General features: G+C 39.8%; 2 protein-coding genes across 5 annotated transcripts in view; one reads left to right on the top strand and one right to left on the bottom strand.

Moving 5' to 3' along the window:
* LOC111861556 (enoyl-CoA delta isomerase 2, mitochondrial) overlaps window positions 1–9,115 on the bottom strand; it is an 11,756-nt gene extending 2,641 nt beyond the window's left edge. Inside the window, exons 1-6 of one of the 3 annotated variants that reach the window (XM_023846215.2) lie at window positions 9,037–9,115; window positions 7,853–7,987; window positions 6,387–6,565; window positions 6,180–6,300; window positions 3,046–3,135; window positions 452–595 (exon numbers count right to left, since the gene is read on the bottom strand). In XM_023846215.2, the coding sequence (XP_023701983.1) occupies window positions 452–595; window positions 3,046–3,135; window positions 6,180–6,300; window positions 6,387–6,565; window positions 7,853–7,954 (636 nt within the window). In that variant the 5' untranslated portion in view covers window positions 7,955–7,987; window positions 9,037–9,115. Of the gene's footprint in view, window positions 1–451; window positions 596–3,045; window positions 3,136–6,179; window positions 6,301–6,386; window positions 6,566–7,852; window positions 7,988–8,770; window positions 9,010–9,036 lie in introns of those variants that run through there. The other 2 variants (XM_023846216.2, XM_023846214.2) reach the window with 2 other exon arrangements.
* A 68-nt stretch (window positions 9,116–9,183) lies between these two features.
* LOC111861553 overlaps window positions 9,184–18,499 on the top strand; it is a 34,541-nt gene continuing 25,225 nt past the window's right edge. Inside the window, exons 1-4 of one of the 2 annotated variants that reach the window (XM_023846212.2) lie at window positions 9,184–9,272; window positions 10,294–13,814; window positions 14,090–14,295; window positions 16,892–17,067. In XM_023846212.2, the coding sequence (XP_023701980.1) occupies window positions 10,550–13,814; window positions 14,090–14,295; window positions 16,892–17,067 (3,647 nt within the window). In that variant the 5' untranslated portion in view covers window positions 9,184–9,272; window positions 10,294–10,549. Of the gene's footprint in view, window positions 9,273–9,342; window positions 9,447–10,293; window positions 13,815–14,089; window positions 14,296–16,891; window positions 17,068–18,499 lie in introns of those variants that run through there. The other variant, XM_033750366.1, reaches the window with a different exon arrangement.

Consider the following 18,499-nt stretch of genomic DNA (forward strand, 5'->3'; position numbering starts at 1 on the left):
CCATTTTTAAAACGCTTACACCAGTTGTAAGTTTGTGTCTGGTCTAAACTGTTTTCACCAAAAGCTTGCTTCAACATTTGGTGCGTTTCTGCAGCGGTTTTCCCAAGTTTGAAACAAAACTTTATACAGACACGCTGCTCTATCAGGTCAGCCATCGCAAAACCACAAACTCATGGAAACACAACAATGGAAATACATTCACCAACAATAAACCCAACCACTCAACTCAACGCCACTTGCCACACTGATTCAAGAAGGATGTGTGAGGAGACACCTAGCGGTATTTTGATGTACTCATTACCATTCGCGCGCAAAATTCAAATTTCGTAAACTTTTGAATTGCCCCACGTAGAATCATGTCACAGATTCTTAAAGATGTAGAAAGGATAAAAACATGGACAAAGCTAATATTTATTTGGCTGTAACCTCATAAAAATAATTCTAGCATTACCTGCTTTGGCATTTTTACAAATTGTTCTAATTTAGGCCACACCTCTTGTTCAAATGTGGCATGGGGGAACACCTTGGAAACTAGGCCACATTCTTTTGCTTCATGAGCATCCATCTTATAACCGAAGTATAGCATCTCACTTGCCTGCAATGAATGCACAGTTTTATTCAAGAAAATGATACATATCAATTTACAGTTTTCTGATTCCTTTTCAGCTCCTTCCACTTATTTCAAACATTTTTCATAGAACTTCATTTCAGATACCTGTAATTTATGTTATTCCCTCAAAGAGGCCATGTTTCCTTGACAAAGAACAGCATGATTTGTATCACTCACTTGGTATTACTGGCATAGTCAAATGAAAGAAGTTATGATGGGGACATCAAGCAAGGATGAGAGAAATAAGAAATCTGACATCACTAAATGCATACAATATTTTGGTAGGGTATGCCATGGGAAGCAACCAATTGAAATAAGCAGATTAGATTCATCTGGCTCAAGATGGGGGCCAGTGGTGGGCCCTTGTGAACATGGTAATGAACCTTCTGATTTCATAATATGGTGGGAATTTCTTGGGTGGCTGAGCGACTGCTGCCTTCTCAAGAAGGCTCAGCTCCTTGGAGTCAGTCCATCCTTCCATAACAATGAATTTCATTTGGTTGTACAATACAGCTGATATTTTGATGAATAGTCAAGTCAGGATTATAGTGGATTCAAAACATAGTCTGGACAGGAAGACAAGAAATGCACATGAAACATAACTGAGAATATATTGGAAAATAACCATAGTAATCCCTTATTTAACACAGGGCTAATGCCCTTCATAAGTAGCTATTAAACTCTTTGGTAAGTTTGCTTCAGCACTAGCCCCAATGGCTGTCTTGACTTCTGACAGAAGATTTATTGATATGAAAGTGCCTTTCAACACATCCTACATTCTCACTACACTCTACAGTGTATCAAGAATGTCAATTTTCTTTTCTAGAGACTTTACCTTTTTTATCTCTTCGCAGGATTGAGACCACATTTTGGGGTTAAACAATGCAGTACATTATAAAGAAGGGAAAGTTACTCCAACTTCGTGAAAGGTGCATTAAGCTACCCAACATGTTCTCACAGTGAGTGCCATGGTACCATTGTGACACTGAGCACTGGAAGTGGGTGCAGAATGATCACAGTGTGTCTGGTCCAAGATGCACTCTGTTACCTGTTATACTTGTAATGGTGGTGGAAATGGAGGTACGGTTGGCTCATTAATATTCAGGCAATTTATTTAATTTCATGAATCAAGTTTTTATATTTGCACTGAAGAGATTTGTTATATCAATGTTCTCTTTGAATCTTGTAAATTGATTAAGTTTTTTATATATATATAATTTGTATGGTTTGATTGATGTAGGTGATTGTATCTATGAGACTTATGTAATTTTGTATATGAACACTGTAAAATGGACTATTTCCATATCCTGGGTTGTGCCTGTACATGGATACATGGAAAATAAATGAAAGAATGAACAGTTGTGCATGAACTGTACATGGACACATGTTAATATGTGGATAATTGAAATTAAATCCTTTTTGTATGAAATAGGTATTTAGTTGCAAATTGTGCACAATCAAAACTGTATTACCTAAACCTTATCTACCTTACTTGGAAGACCAAGAAGGAAGTGGGAAAATATTAAAGTACAGTAAACCCTCATTAATATGGTTACATGTAATCTGGAATGAAATATGAAAAATGCTGTTCACAGTTGAGTACATACTTTAAAAGACACATGGCGTTTAGGAAGGCAGATGAGTCACTTGTATGTGCAGAAAAAAAAATTGACAGTTTCTTTAGGCCTGCATTACAACATTCAAAAATGAAGTAAGCAACTTCTGAGTCTTCTAATGATGAATAAATGTATTGTCTTTTTAAAGTTGTTCTTAAATGAAGGCTCTATGGTGATACTTTTTTTATTTATTTTCATCAGCACTATATATCATTGGGGGCACATGGTAGCATAGTTGGTTGAGGCACTACGCTACAAGCCGGAAGGTTGCGGGATTGAATCCCAATGAGGTGGATTTTTTCTATTACCTAACCTAATCCTTCCAGCCACACTATGGCCCTGGGGTCGACTTAGCCTCTAACAGAAATAAGTACCAGGAATATTCCTGGGGGTAAAGGGCAGCTGGTGCATAAGGCTGACAACCTCATTGCCATCTGTGAGCCAACTGTCTAGAAAATGTGGAAACCTCGACCTCTCACAACCCTATGGACCTCCATGGCCAGTTACACGGATACCTTTACCTACTTATATCATTAAATAATTTTCCATTTATTTGTGTTCTAATTCCCCCCCACCCCCCTTTTAGGACTACCTTTTGCTTCACTAATCCACATTATCACTTAATCGGGATGGCCTCCCATCTTTGCTCAGTATCATGTCCCATGATGATTCACAGTATTAACAGTTTTCAGCCTTCATGTTCTGTTACCAGAGTTGGTTTAAACCTTCATCATCATGTGAATTAGTGATAAAATATTTTCTGTTTATCTAAATTTGGTTTTGAAACAGTTACATGCAGAAAACGACTGGCATACACACCTTACTTGATCCCATAATCCGAGGAAATGTGTAGGAAGAACAACCCTCTGCCACAAGACCAAGTTTTGTAAATGGTGTACAAAAATAAGCCTAAAACAAAATTGTGACAGAATATCATTATTCATACAAGTTTTCAATATCAACATTTTACATACCAGTTTTACCCTCAGAAAAAACAAACAAACAAAACGAATGCTATAAAAAGAAATTAAAATTATAATGCTCATAACTTTTAACATGAATCTGACATCTCAGAAAGTTATATACTGAACAGGTATAGCAGAAATGCTATAAATTTGTATTTGGAAAGTGCTCAGTTCAAATTTTGGTGAGGACATCAACTAGCCTGACTGAGGTTTTTCACTGTTTTCCTCAGTTCCTCCACACAAATACTTGGATACTGCCTCATTAGGTCATTACTGCTTCCTTGCAAATCCATTCAAATTCGTATCATCCTATCAGTTGATGCTGCACAGTCTAAGATACTGACTACCATGAAGAAAAACACAGTTACTGAACATTTTACTCCAGATTTCAAATTTGCATTTTATCAAACAGTTTAAGCTGCAGGTGTGAGCTGTAGGCTCCCTCAGTCTATGAATACTGCTAGCATAATTTTCATTTCATGCATCCTGTTGTGTTATAATACACAATTTATTTATTAAAACCATCACAACACAACTATATCAAGGTCAGTGCCTAGTTTGGCTCTGCTACATGTTTCGGCTATTAAAAGCCATCATCAGGCAAATACGTGGTGTGTTCAAAAAATATATCGAACCTTTGGTCGGCAGAAATACATTTATTGATTTGGAGGTACAAAACCCTAACCCCTTCAAAGTAGTCTCCTTGGTAATGCACACACTTCTCCCAGCGCTTCCGCCATTGTTGGAAACACTTCTGAAACGTGCCTTTCGGAATGGTGATCAGCCGGGCCGTCGCATTCCACATGATGTCTTCTCTTGACTGAAATTGGGTTCCTTTCAGCGGCATTTTCAGCTTGGGAAATAGCCAAAAGTCACACAGAGCCATGTCAGGGTAGTAGGGAGCCTGACGAACCACAGGGATGTTGTGTTTGGCGACAAAAGTCTGAATCAGATGCGCAGAATGGGCGGGTGCGTTATCATGATGGAGCTGCCAAGTTTTTGCTGCCCACAGATCCGGTCGTTTGCACCACACAGCATCACGAAGGCGATGAAGGACCTCCTGGTAGTATTCCTTTGTGATGGTTTGGCCTTGTGGCGCATACTCATGATGCACAACCCCACGGGAGCAATGAAAACGGCCACATGACCGTGACATTGCTGCGGACCTGCTATGCTTTTTTTTTCCACCTCAGGGATGTCGGATGTTTCCACTGTGACGACTGCATCTTGGTTTCCGGGTCGTACCCATAAACCCACGACTCATCGCCTGTGATCACGGTGTACAGATAGTTGGGGTTACTGTTTGCATTGTCCAGCATATCCTGTGCGATTTCCAGATGGTGTTGCTTCTGCTCCATTGTTAGCAGTTTTGGTATGAATTTCACTGACACTCTCCTCATGCCCATATCCTAGGTCAAAATTGAATGTACCAATCCAATGCTTAGCCCTAGCTCATTCGCAAGTTCTCAGACTGCAATACGACGGTCCTCCATGACCAAAGTCCGCACTTGCTCAATGACATTTTCATTTCGGCTTGTTGAGGGTTTGCCTGAATGCGGTTCACTGTCCACTAATTTGTGCGGCCATCTTTGAAGCGGTTGTACCACTCTTTTATCCGTGAGTTGCTTATGGCATCGTCCCCAAAAGCCTGTTGAATCTTGCGAATGATTTCCACTTGGGTATTGCCAAGCTTTTGGCAAAATTTGATGCAATATCGCTGCTCATGTTGTTCCGTCATTTTACACCTTACTGGAATCCGACGAGCGCTCACTACACGTCCTCACTCATAGGCCGACTGCCAGCGACTGACTCTTTCTGCGGGAGGGAAAAATTCACGACTGCGCATGAATGTCCCCTCCACATCTCCACCGAAGGGACCCTCCTGCGCTTCATTGGTTTACACAGGAAAAAAGAAGGTTCGATACTTTTTGAACACACCACGTACATGTCTAACATATATACACCACTGAACTGCAGTATTAATAAAATTGGATAGAATAATATTAATTATATTAAAATATTTGGCGTAAAAACACAACAAATTAGATCATATGAAACAAAAGTTATAGTATAAAACAAGAATAAAATTCTTCGATTGATGCTTTACATCATCGAGTCAGTTGTAAGTCTTTGTGATTTTGTTGCATTCCCATGGACAAATTTGAGTACTCTATATATTTTGTGTATATATAATAAACTGTTATTGGAGGCTCAAGATGTAGATGTAGTCATATTAATGTTAATTATTTAGTCGGTGCCTCATCTTACAAAGTATTGTCCGTTCTGTAGGGAATGTAAACGACTGATTTGGTGATGTATGTATGTTGTACATACATCATCATATCAGTCGTTGTTTAAATTTTCTACAGAACGGACAATACTTCCTTCCTTACTGCATTTCGCACCTGTGCCCTCCTGACAAGCCCTGTGAACTGCGCGCACCTAGCCAATGAAGCAATTTAACCGTTTTCTTAACCCTCCCCTCCCCTGTTACAGCAGTAAACGTAAATGATGCAAAAAGGGCATATATCTAAAAGCATATGGTCAATACAACCCATAACCGACAATTCAAACTTACTGTAACACCATTATGCAGTTGTTGCCATCTTCAACACACACTCCACCGAATCAAATATGACATAAATGCAAATGGGGGAACATCAGTAAATTGTATCAGCTCTAACACTGCAGATCTAATTTACAAGGGAGAAGGTATGTACTATAAAATATTTATCTAGAAGTACAACTGAAACAGAAACCATTTGAAGGGGAAATATGTTCCCAACCCTTTTGATTCCACTATAAAACTTTACTGTATTAAGATTTAAAAATGCTTATGATCTGCTATAATGTCAAGTGCTTACTCAGTACTTGATAGTCAACTCTATTCTGTGCCTTGTTACACTTACTGCAATAATCAGTCACATTTATTTACGTCTGTCACAACATATAACTGATCTCAGAAGAGCAGAAAGTCTGTGATAGTACCTTATCTGATGCGTAAACCACATCACAGAGGCCCAGTATTGTCACAGCTATTCCAAATGCAGGTCCATTAACCACAGCTACAAGGATCTTGGGAAAATCAATAAACGCAGATACAAAGTCCCTGAAAGAGCGAATTGGCATTACTTAAATCAGTTCATTGTCCGTGTCTGATAGAAGAGAACATTCTGTATCTTTTGTGTCTCATACCGGACTCTGTCACAACTCTGGTCTATTGCCTGAGTAATATTTGCTTTGGAAAATGTTTCTAGCGTTTTTGATATGTCATTTCCACTGCTGTAGAAGTCACCTGCACCAGTCAAAGCTGTTATAACCACTCTGTCATCCACTGCAGCCTCTTTAAGCAGCCGTGTGAGACCAATGTACATCTGCAACATTATGCACACATGAACAAAATGCTAACACTAATCATCCTGTTTGTCTTGTATCACTGTGACATGTGCTCTGTGTTTTATAACTATAAATTCTGAGTGTCCGAAAAGAAACTGATGAGAAATATATTTGCACCTAAGAGGGATGAAGTAAGTGACAAAGGGTACTGCAGAACAAAAAATTTTGTCACTTATACAGGTTTCTTAGTATGATTAAGATGTGACAGGTTGGAGGGATGAAACAAATGCATAAAAATTTCTTCAGGGAAATCTCTAGGAAGGTGACTCCCTAGAAGACTGCGGAGCTAGGATAATATTAAGACTGATCTTTGTGAGGTAAGCTGTAAGAATCCAAAATACAGTCAAATCAGTAAAAGAACTGGCAAAGATTTTCTTCCATTTGCCTGTCCAGAAGTTACCTCCTTCCCTGTGCCTTCTCCCAGCTGCCACCATCTAGAGGCCATGCAGTGTAGGTAGGGTGGGGGAGCAGGCAGCTGCCTTTGCTCCTACTACCCAATGTTGATTCTTTCGTTGACTCTACTTCAGGCTTAACTAGCCGAAGACTGTACCAATTATAGGAGTGTTGAATTCTTGGGCTCTTTACAAGAGGTTGTGAGATGTTGGGGCTTCCACATCTTCTCTAGACAATCAGCTCACAGATGGCGGTAAGGTTCTCAGCCTTACAAGCCAGCCACCCTTTACACCCCAGGGAGATTCCTGGTACTCATTTCTGTTAGAGGCTAAGTCAACCCCAGGGTCATAGTTCGACTGGAAGGATTAGGTACATTGAAAAAAAGAAATCCACCTCATCAGGACTTGAACCTGCAACCTTCTGTCTTGTAGCATAGTGCCTCAACCATATATACTACTGCACGCCCTGAGACATAAGTAATCACTGTATTGTCAAGACATTAAAATAGTACCAAAGTTAATATATAATTGTGCAAAAGTCACTAGAACTAACATATAAGCAGTGTTTTAATTAGATATGTATTATTTGGAATGAGTTTACAGTCCTAACCTAACACCAATGAATACAGCAAAATGCCAGCTGAAGGGATGAGGATCATGAAGAAGCACAACATGTGATATGTTTTATGGCCTTCTCCTCTCATACTAGAAACATTTTCATGTCAATGCAACAATAGCATGTGGGTTGGCTATCTAACTGATAGCACCAGTTCCAAATAAACGCTTTTCATCAACATATGGGAGAATGGAGATAATTTTTATCATTCCCCGCACCCATCACTAGAACCATATTAATGCTGATATTCACAATACCTCTACAGTAATTGCGTTCTTGTGGCTAGGTCTGTTGAACTTTATTATGAGAAGACCATTTCGTAGGGTAACTTCCAGTCCTTCAGGAGTCTGTGTTTCCATTCTAATACTTTATTATTTTGCATGGATGTTTACCTATACAAACACACAACATTGAAAATAAATAAACATATATATGCTATACATATGGGGGCAATCAAGTTGGAACCACTTCTGCTAATACTGTGACATATGGGCCGTTTCTATAACAATAGAGGAATGTCCATGAACATACTCACGGCAACAAATACAAGCAACAAAAGAACTACAGCGTCATTTCTATGCGACAACCAATAAACACTCCCCCATTAAGGATGAGACAACATGGGAGAAACTGTGTTTTCTATGCAGTCTGCACCAAGAAAAAACGCATGGAATAGGATGTGTTGTTAAGCAATGAAGTTGTAAACATGCATCCTTAAAAAAAGACATTTTCCATAGGGTCCATGCAGGGGAGTTATCTTGAAGACAATCGGCAATATGGGTATGTCAGTTCTAAGTACGAGATAGCCACGGGAAGTTGGTAGTTAGAGAAGAATTATTAGTCTGCCTGCAAAGGCTTAACGTGTAATTCGAAGACTTTATCGGTATGGGTGCTGTTATGCAGTGATATCTGGAGTGTGAGCAGTAGTTGCTGTGTTAAAATCCAATGCCAGTATGTGGATAGGGAAAACCTTGCAGAGGAATGGTCATTGTTTAGATCTGTGAAACTGTTTCCTGATCAACCCATTCCTCAAGCCAAATAACCTAAAATAACCTAAAATACCCTATTACTATTTGATATCGAATTCCTGATTTTCATAAGATGGGCTTCCTCGGATATCAGAATTTTACTAATACTGTTTAATTATACTAACAAAGCACGACTTCTATTCGTACCTAAATTGATACTTTGACAACAAATCTTCTGCACCCACCTAACACCGGAAACAAATTCTGAACCTTTCGTCTGTTTGCAGAAATTGTAAGTCATAGTGATATACAATTTCTTCTTCTTCTTCTTCTTCTTCTAATAACCCTGTCTCAAACGCGTTTGCTAAACTCATTATGGCTTCAATATGTGCATAATATGACCTAATATACTTAGAACAAAGGAATTTCTACGGAGAGGAAACAGAGAACAATAAATTTATAAGCCATTATACCATTCTGCTTTCACACAATATCCCAACCGGAAATACGGTGTCTCTAGTTAGCACACTATATGCGCAAGCGCAGTGAAATAGTCACACTCCGGAGCAAAACAGGTTGGCGTTTGTTAAGTTTTGTGACTTTTAATTAGTGTTCCGCGATGAAGTAGTGATGGAATAATTGACTGTATGTAGCTGCCTATGTTTTATATCTCTTCAAGAGCCCTGTAGAGGCCGCTGCTGTGCAAAGGGTAGGATAATGTTATGAGTTTATTTGTGATACGGTAGCCGACTACCAGTTGTGATGTGGGTACATTTTGCGTGTATGTTTTGCAGATAGTATCGTTAGCTTTCTGATCTTCATGGTTTTTAGATGTCACAAGAAATTTCCTTAAATTTATCATTCCAGTAGTCTGGAAGTAAATGTATGTACATAGTAAAGTTTCCTACTAAATTGCGTTTTATTTTCGTATGTTTCGGTGGCGGTGGCCAAAATGCTAGTGTTCTTACTGTTATCATCCTTCAGTAAACATTGAATAACGGAGAAAACTACATTACTGAAAGTATTTGGAAGTAATCAGAAGCAATTGGCGTAAATCGTTAAATACATATTCGGCGTGCCATAATTTACATGTTAGCTTTTAGCTTATCAGTAAACTTCGGTTACTTTTATACCATCATGTGTTCTGATGTTGAATTTTATAATTGATGTTATGTGATAGTTTAGAAATCCTTCAGAATACAGTGACAAGTGCACGTATGAGGTTATTGCTCTGAAGTGCAACAACAGTTACATTTGAGTTTTCATTTGGTTGTGTTAGTGCTGTAGCAAAATACTGCAGAAGTCACCAATTAAGTATTGGGTGTATTGCGTTATGTTACTGTTACAGTTTATGATCGCCTAAACAGCAAATTGTCTGACTGTGGGCTGGACGGCCAAGGTTTGATTCCTGGCAGAGGCAGGATTTTGCTTTTTGGAATCATTTTTATAGTCTGGCCCTTGGGCTCACTCAGCCAGGTATTTGAGGGATAGTGGGGGCTTTTTTCATGGGGCTTCTAGTGGCTTGACCATTAAGCTGTTTGATATTAAGAATGTATGGAGCATTACCTCCACTTACTCTGTGCATCTTCATAATGTGGTACTTATATAAGGGGGTGACTATCTGATATGCTAAGTTCAGTTAATTTTTTTTAAATATTTCATATATTTTACATTTACCCCATCCTTGAATCACTTTGTTTTATCCATATTAGTAATTAATTTCTTTTTAGTTTACCAGGAGGAAGAAAATCTCTTCAGTTTGAAGTAACATGCATTGCCTCCATCACATAAGTCATGCAGTACTATTAGATTAAAAAAGAAAACAATGATTGTGCCTTGCAAGGAATGAGTGCCTTCCTTTCGGCTGTACAGAAGATTCTCATTATGTTGTACAAGTTTATGTATATAACTTTACCATGGATTGTACTAACAAGCTCTTAGGACTAAAGAGTAAGGTACCTGACACAAACGTATGGTGTAAGGAAAATGGATGTATGTACTAGTAATGGAGTAGGTGGTGAACAAATTCTAGAATCAGTCAGAAGTGCTAAATTAGAAGAGGACGTGGATTTACTTACCACCAAGGAGGGTGAAAAAGTGAATGAAGTGATTATTCACTCAGAGACAGTGGTTCAGGAATTTGTTGTTCCCAACAGTCCAATTGAAAAGCCTGTTGCTGCTGTTCCAAGAATGCCCCAGCAATCTGGTCCACGGAACACAACACATGAAGAAGCTGCAGGTGTGCCATCGTCTGTAGCAACTCCAAGTTTTGCTATTCCACCCCATCTGATGGGGCGTAATGTTGACAACCCTACTGAGGACATGATAGGTAGTGGACGCAAACTTCAGAAACCTCGCCTTGGAGTTCGTGTACCATACCGTAATTTGACAAGCCAGATTGTGACGCAGGATGAAATTGCTCAAGAATTGCTTGAACGTTCACTGAAGAAACATCCTGTTCATGATACACCTGAAGGGGGAGATTTGTTCTTTACTATGAAACTTACTCAGCGTTTGGCAAATCGTTTATCACCATCTGTAGCAGTCAGTGCAAGCATCAGTGGACATGATATTGAGACGATTGCTGGCAAATCGGGGCAGTTTCAGCAGAATGCTGACACTAATTGCATTCTCCCTCCTGGTTACACTTTGGTACCTGAATCAACAGCCATTCCTGACCATGGAGAACTGCTAGCAATATTAGAAGGAGATGCAGATCCAGATTGGATACCAGATACTAATCCACCAACTCTCGAGGAAGGTGTTAAACCAGTGTCTCTGGTAGACTCGAGTAGGCCACCTGCATTGATAGAGGCTGGATCTAGTTCAGATCATGTATCTGTACATTCTGGCCCCCCAAAACTTGATCCATTAGTTGAAAGAGAAATGGCACTTAAACAGCTTATGGAATTACCAATACGCAGTAAGAAAAAGAAGACTGTGGAAGGAAGTACAAAAGGTTCAAAAACACCACAGAAAAGTAGGGAACGTGTAAAGAGAGAATCACATGTCCAGAAGAATGAAGCGAAGTCAGCCACAGGACCAGTCAACCCACAGGATTCTGAGAACAACAACAGAGCCTCAGTGAATGGAAATTTCAAAGTTGAGGCTGGCTCAGCACTAAAACAGAAACAGGTGCGGAAAAGGAAGCTGGCAGATGCAGGAGAACCAAATACAAAGCAACCAAATATAGCTAAGAAAAATAAGACTGATAAGAAACCAAAATTTGTAAGAGCCACAGCAACAAGGAAACAGGCAGTAGCCAAGAGTCCTGTTCTAAATAATGGCATCATTGGAAGCAGTGCTGTTAGTGTAACTCCTAAACGAAGAAAGATCACTAATCCCAAGAGCCCCGAGTCAAAAAATGGAGTTTTGGGTGTGAATACATCTGGCAGGTCAGTACCTGGGACTTCAGAGGAATCTGCCAAGACTAACCTGTCAGGTGGAAATTCTGATGATGAATTTCAAGAATCGATGCTTATGCATTCTCGGAAGTTTGCAACACCTCCAAGAACCTACAGTCCTCGGAAGAGAGTAGTCAAGCCAGGTGGTCTTTCATCATCACCCAAAAAGAATGCGGTTGCTGCAATTCTTGTGGAAGAAATTGGGTTTGCTTTGTCTCAGTGTACACCAAATTCCTCTATGAAATGTGATGAAGGATCCAAATCTGGTAGTTTGTCTTCCAAAGTTCATGCCATACCTTCAAGAAGTACTGAAAATGTACTTACAAAAGTGACTGAGGATTCAAGTCCTAAAGTTCTGGGAGAATTGACAACAAAGAATGTGGAGACTGCATCAAAAAGTATTGTTGGCCTTATATCAAGGAATGAGGAAGCTTCAAGTCCCAAACCAGCTGCAAGTATATCTGAAGGTATAATTAATACACCACAGTCAGCAAAGAGAAATATTAATGTGTCTGCTTCTGGACAAGCAAGCAGTGATTCAAAAAGGAGAAGAATGAGAGAAATTGACCGTTTGCTTATGGATGAAGGTGCAATAAACTTGCTGTATGAAGTAGAACAAGGGGAATCAAAACGTCGTAGTGGACCACTAGAAAGCATTTCCAGCAGTCCCAGGCGTAAGATGCGCTCTCCACTGAAGTCTCTGCGTAGGCAGAAGAAGGACCTCCAGTTGAAGACACGCCTTGTTAAGAATGCGGTGCTTAGACTTAGCAGTATTGCAGCCTCTCCATCGACAGCTGTTGCTTTGCGTGCAAGAAGACAGATTGGTCCCCCAACCCTCCAGTTGGCCACAAGTCAAAGTCCATACCGATCACTTCAGCGAAAGAAGTCACTGGACTCTAGGGAGTCTCTTCGTTCCCCGCCACCGTTAACTCCTGTTGATCCTCCATCACCTTCCCAGTCCTTTTCATTCCCACCAAGGCTGCATCTGCCAGCAGAGGCATCCAGAATCATTCGCAGGCATTCCTCAAGTAGTACTTTTTCCAGTCGCAGCACCAGTCCCAACCTGCAGCATCGAAACAGTGTTGATTTGGTTCAGTCACCTGAAAATTTTGAAAACAAACCTGACAATCATGTGAAAGCAGGGAACTGTATTCCTGCTTCGTCAGGCTCCAAGGGTTCTTCAGAAGTAGATGATACAAAACGGACAGAAGCACGTAAGAAAGGCGTTCCCATATTTGTCAGGAAGCTAGAAACCACCCAGACTTACAAAGGGAAGAAGAAAAAGGAGCCTAGTGGCAGTGATACTGGAGTTTTGCATCTTAGTGAAAATGCCGAAAAGTTGTTGGAGATGAAATGCAAAGAACTTAAAATTCATCACAGAACTCACACAGACATGACTAAGAAACCACCAGCAAGTGTAGATGTTAAGAAGAAGGTTCTGATAGGTGCTACACAGACAGGCACGCACAAAAGAATGAGTTCTACAGTCAAAATGAAAATAAAAAACCAAATGACAAAAAGTTTCCAAAAAGGAAAATCAGTTCAACTAAAAAAGCCAGTTTCTGAAAATCCAGTCAGTAAACTTAAGAGAAAGGAGGATACGAGGGACATGGTAGATGCTGTGGATGTAGAAATGCCAGACTTGACATCATGCTTGGCTGCTGTGGCTACTGAATTTGCAGCAGGGGATGAAAGTGTCAAGAAGGCAACACATTTAAGGAGAAGTTCCCACGATTCCTTACCGGGCCCCCGTCAGGGCTCCAAGAGCCCATCCTCCAGTCAACAGCCTCCCCTTCTGAGAAAAGAAGCAAGAGATGTTCCTCCTCCGCTCAGCCCCAACGCTTCAAGTAAGTTGATGAGGCGCTCATTTATCAGTTATAGTAAATCATCTCCATAGTTACGCGGTAATCATCATACACATAATTCTTACTTACCAGGTCCAGAAATTGTAAGGAATCCAAGATTTTACACCTCAGACAAGAGTAAGATAATGCACTTACTGAGCTATGATTTTAACTTCTATTAAATTAAAGCCAGGAATTTGACTACCTTAAATTTTGCTGTGTAGAGCTGTCATATATTTATATATCTCTGTGATAAAAGTTCTTATTATTTCTGTAAGGTTACTCAACACTGATTAAAACATTGGAGACTGAAAGCCAGAAACCAAAAAAGAAAGAAGAGGAGGGTCAAAAGCAAAGGTCAAGCATTCGTCAGAATGCGGGAACATATCACTACAGGGAGATTTCTCTTCGTCGCTATGACAACCTGGTTCAGATCATCCTTACTCCAGCTTCTACCAAAATGAAAAATTCCCTTAACTTGCAGGTAAGGAAAATTGGCAGCTGTACAACCCAAAGGTTTATCATGTTCACAAAGAAATGTCTTTGGAAACTGTTTTAAGCCAGTTTAGTCTTATTCACATTTTAATGACCTCTTTCTTGAAAATCAATTATCGTCTGTTCTTAGGTCTCCCAAATGCTCTACACTTAAGATAATTTTAAGCCAAAGTTTTGTATGATTTTCTTGTTTACCTCATACATAAAATGTGCCCTGTTCATTTCATCCTTCACCCTTTCAAGATAAAATACATTTTAAGATTTATGAAGGTTAATTAACACTGTCCAGTGTGACTAATAAGATTTGTTTTCTTCTTTTTAATCTTTTATCCTTGACATGTTTTGTCTTATAAACCATCTTCAGAAGGATATCAATACAATTAGAAACCACTATTACAATGTGTTTTGTGAATATTAATATATGCATACAGTGTTATCATAATATACAATTAATACAAAATCTAATATTTTAACAACTGCAGCGGTGTGTAATAATACGTTAAAATATTTTTAAATTACAATTAGTATGTTTAAAGAGAGTTTGTTAAATTTTTTTAACCAAATTAGTTTGTGTCCTCTTTATTTCTTCTCTTTGAAGGAAGTTGAGGGTCTACCAGCTTGTGATTCCATTGTTTGGAGAATAGGATTCTTTAGTGTTGCCCTGTGATGTTGTTCAGGGCACGCTGTGTTATACTCAGTATATACATACAGTGTTATCATAAGACCCATGATTATGTACGGCGCCACAGTATGGTGGCCCAGAGTTAAACTCAAGACAAGCAAGGCAAATTGCAAATTGCAAAAGTTGGCTTGCTTGGGTATCACAGGAGCAATTTGAACATCTCCAACAGCTGCACTGGAGATACTCCTTGGACTCCCCCCACTGCATCTACAGTTGGTGGCAGAGGCCAGGGCAGGAATCTACCATCTTCAATGCAGTGATCAATGGAAACCTAGATCCGATAATTTCGGACATGCATGCATAACTCAGGACAGGAAGAAAGAACCCATATTACAAATGGAGTCTAAAAAAATGATACTGAGACATGTATATGAAAACCCCTTCACAGGAGTGAATGGGAAGATGGGTTTTGGCCCAATAGAAAAGGGGGACTGATCTGGTATACAAATGGTTCCAAGATAAATAAGAGCACTGGAGCTGGTGTGTACTGCTATGGCACGAGGCGGAAACTTAGTTTCAGCCTTGGGCAGTACACGACAGTATTCCAGGCAGAAGTATATGCCATTAAGGCACATATTATGGAGAATCTAGATAGGAACTACAGAAATAGCAACATCTACATTCTGTCTGACAGCCAAGCTGCACTTAAAGCGCTTGACAAACACCAGATAAACTCAAAATTGGTCTGGGATTGCCTCCAAACTCTCACGGAACTGGCCAAACATAACAGGGTAGAACTGATATGGGTGCCGGGGCATGAGGGTATTGCTGGAAAGAAAACAGCAGATCAGTTGGCTAAGACTGGAGCTGAACATCCGTTCATAGGACCTGAGCCGGCCTGTGGCATCTCTATAGGAGTTGCCAGAAAGGCAGTCAGGGACAGCACAAGAAATACTGGGAATCCTTGACTGGACTCAGGCAAGCAAAGGGACTCATATGAGGACCCTCTGCTAAAAGACCAAAGGAACTGTTGAAGCTAAACAGGAACCAGCTACGATGGGTGGTAGGACTACTTACAGGACACTGTCACCTTAAAGGACACCTCTTCAAACTGGGACTAAGTGACAGTCCCACTTGTGAGAGGTGTCAAGAAGATAATGAAACAACCACACATATCTTCTGTGAGTGTGAGGCCTTAGCTTATTTAAGATTACGTCACTTGGGTCACTACTTTGTGGAACCAAGTGACTATTTCGACACCCCCACGTGCAAAATGCTCCATTTCATTCAAAGCACAGGATTGCTAAGGGGATAATCAGAAGGGGAGGCACAATAGATCACTGTAGGTCGCAGTGCAAGGGCCAAAAAGGCCCACCCCTTATACATTCATTGTTAGGAGAAAAGGATTATTTTGTGTCTTGTTGTTGGGGGCTCACTGTGTTTTTATACTCAATATACATACAATGTTGTCATAATACAATGAATACAAAATCTGATATTTTAACAACTACAGCGGCATGTACTAATATGTATATTTTTCCCACCGTGGCGGCCCAGGTTCGATCCCGGGTTTGGTCAAGTGGGATTTGTGGTGGACAGAGTGGCACTGGGGCAGGTTTTCTCCGGGTACTTCAGTTCCCCTGCCAATCTTCATTCCACCAAATTCTCCATCATCATAATCACCTGGGGCAGGCTACAATAGGACAATCAGTGGCTGCCGTTCCGAGCAGACCCAGTTGGACTCCACCCCTCACTAATCAAACTAAAAAAAAATGTATATTTTATCAGACACTGGACGGTGTTATTTAATCTTTATAAATATTGCTAGTGACAGACCAGGATGAACCAAATCAAACGTTTTGAGATGTTCATGCTCATTGTTTATTCATTTTTTCTTTGTTTTGAGCTGTGCAACCAGTTTGCTGTTTATTATGCTAAGACTATAAGGATACTGAATTGATAGGTCCTTCGTGAACTGCGAGAAGTTCTTAATAATTTGAAGCGAGATGAGGGGTGTCGAGTGGTTCTGTTGACATCAACGGGGAGTTCATTTTGCCAGGGAATTGACTTCCATAGTCTCCTCCACTCAAATGCTGACAAACGGAAGACTGCTGCTCAAGATTTGGCTGAAGCACTCAAGTAAGTTGTGATACCAATATTTTATTGTTAATTAACTATCTTCTTTTGGATTCTGATTGTTTTCTTATTCCCTGTCATTGTATCCTAACAGTGATATATATTGGTAGTACAGGTAGAGGTTATGTTAGGATGTAATCACATTAAATACATTCTGATACTGAGCTGCAGTAGGAGTTGGGTTCATTCTGAATAAGAAGCAAAAAAAATTCTGTAGGCTTAATTGTGTACCAAAATTGTTAAGGTACTAACCCCAATTTTGTTTTTAAAACAGCTAAACATCATAAACATGTTTATTTCCTGTAATTTATGGGAGTTAATTTATTTTATTTTCTGTGTAATGGAGGTAATTAAATATTATAGGGTACTTATTTTTGTTTTTCCAAATTTAATTTAAATCTACTTCTTGCACCACCTTTTCTTCAACTTACTCATGTGTATATGTAGTGAATCATTTGTACAAGCAGTTGGTCGTTATCATGTCATAATACTAGCAATTATTATCGAGGATTGTATCGGACATGTTACACTACACTGTTAACAACAGTCGACACACAGTTAATCATCTCAAGATGTAAGCAGTATTGCCATGTCTCCTTTTGGATTTGTCTTCTGTTCTTGACGATTTCCCTTTCTGAGCACAAGTGTAAGGAGCCTCACATCAGTATAACATCTTAATGCAGATATTTTCTTTACACTGCCTGAAAGATTTCAGTGCACCAATTTGAAAACCTCTGATGTGTGACATACTTTATGTTATGAAAGCGAAGACTGAATGTAGAAACCTGGGTACCAAGTGACAAAGTTTACGTCATGCATCAGAAGAATTCTTAAGAAGGTAGTAGCTTCTCAGAAAGTCAAGAAACTCCCTGCCTTTTATGGAGAGGTTCATTACTGTATTCAGACTAGGCTGACGTTGGACCCGTCCAGATCCTGAACAGTCCGAGGTGGCAAGAAGGTAGCTGCAAATATATATATTGAATAAGAATTTGTGGACAGCCACAAGGTGTGGTCCTCTAGCTTGGGCATGGGGCTAACGACTCCTCACGATAAGAAAACAGTTACAAAATGTTACACAGAGCCTTGGACTTGAATTGATACCAGAGGAACGGGGACGTGAGATGAGTGGAGATTTGGCTCTTGGAATGTAATGAGTCTCTATATGTCAGGTTCACTGGCACCAGTTGCAAGGCAAATTGGAAAGTTTAAATTAGATTTATTGAGGGTACAGGTGGTGAAATGGGATGGGTGGCACTGAACCAGTACCTATTATGTAGAAGAGATTAGTAAGACAATGTATATCCATTGTTTTCAATAATTGAATGTAGTACAGAAATCTGACATACACCAAGCTGCAGTAATGTGGTCAGTAGGGGCCAGCACAATGTGGAGGTGCCATTCACGAAGGTGAACACAGATGTCACAGGTGCATTTC

The sequence above is a fragment of the Cryptotermes secundus genome, unplaced genomic scaffold (assembly GCF_002891405.2).
Source record: "Cryptotermes secundus unplaced genomic scaffold, Csec_1.0 scaffold2047, whole genome shotgun sequence".
Taxonomy (NCBI): Eukaryota; Metazoa; Arthropoda; class Insecta; order Blattodea; family Kalotermitidae; genus Cryptotermes; species Cryptotermes secundus.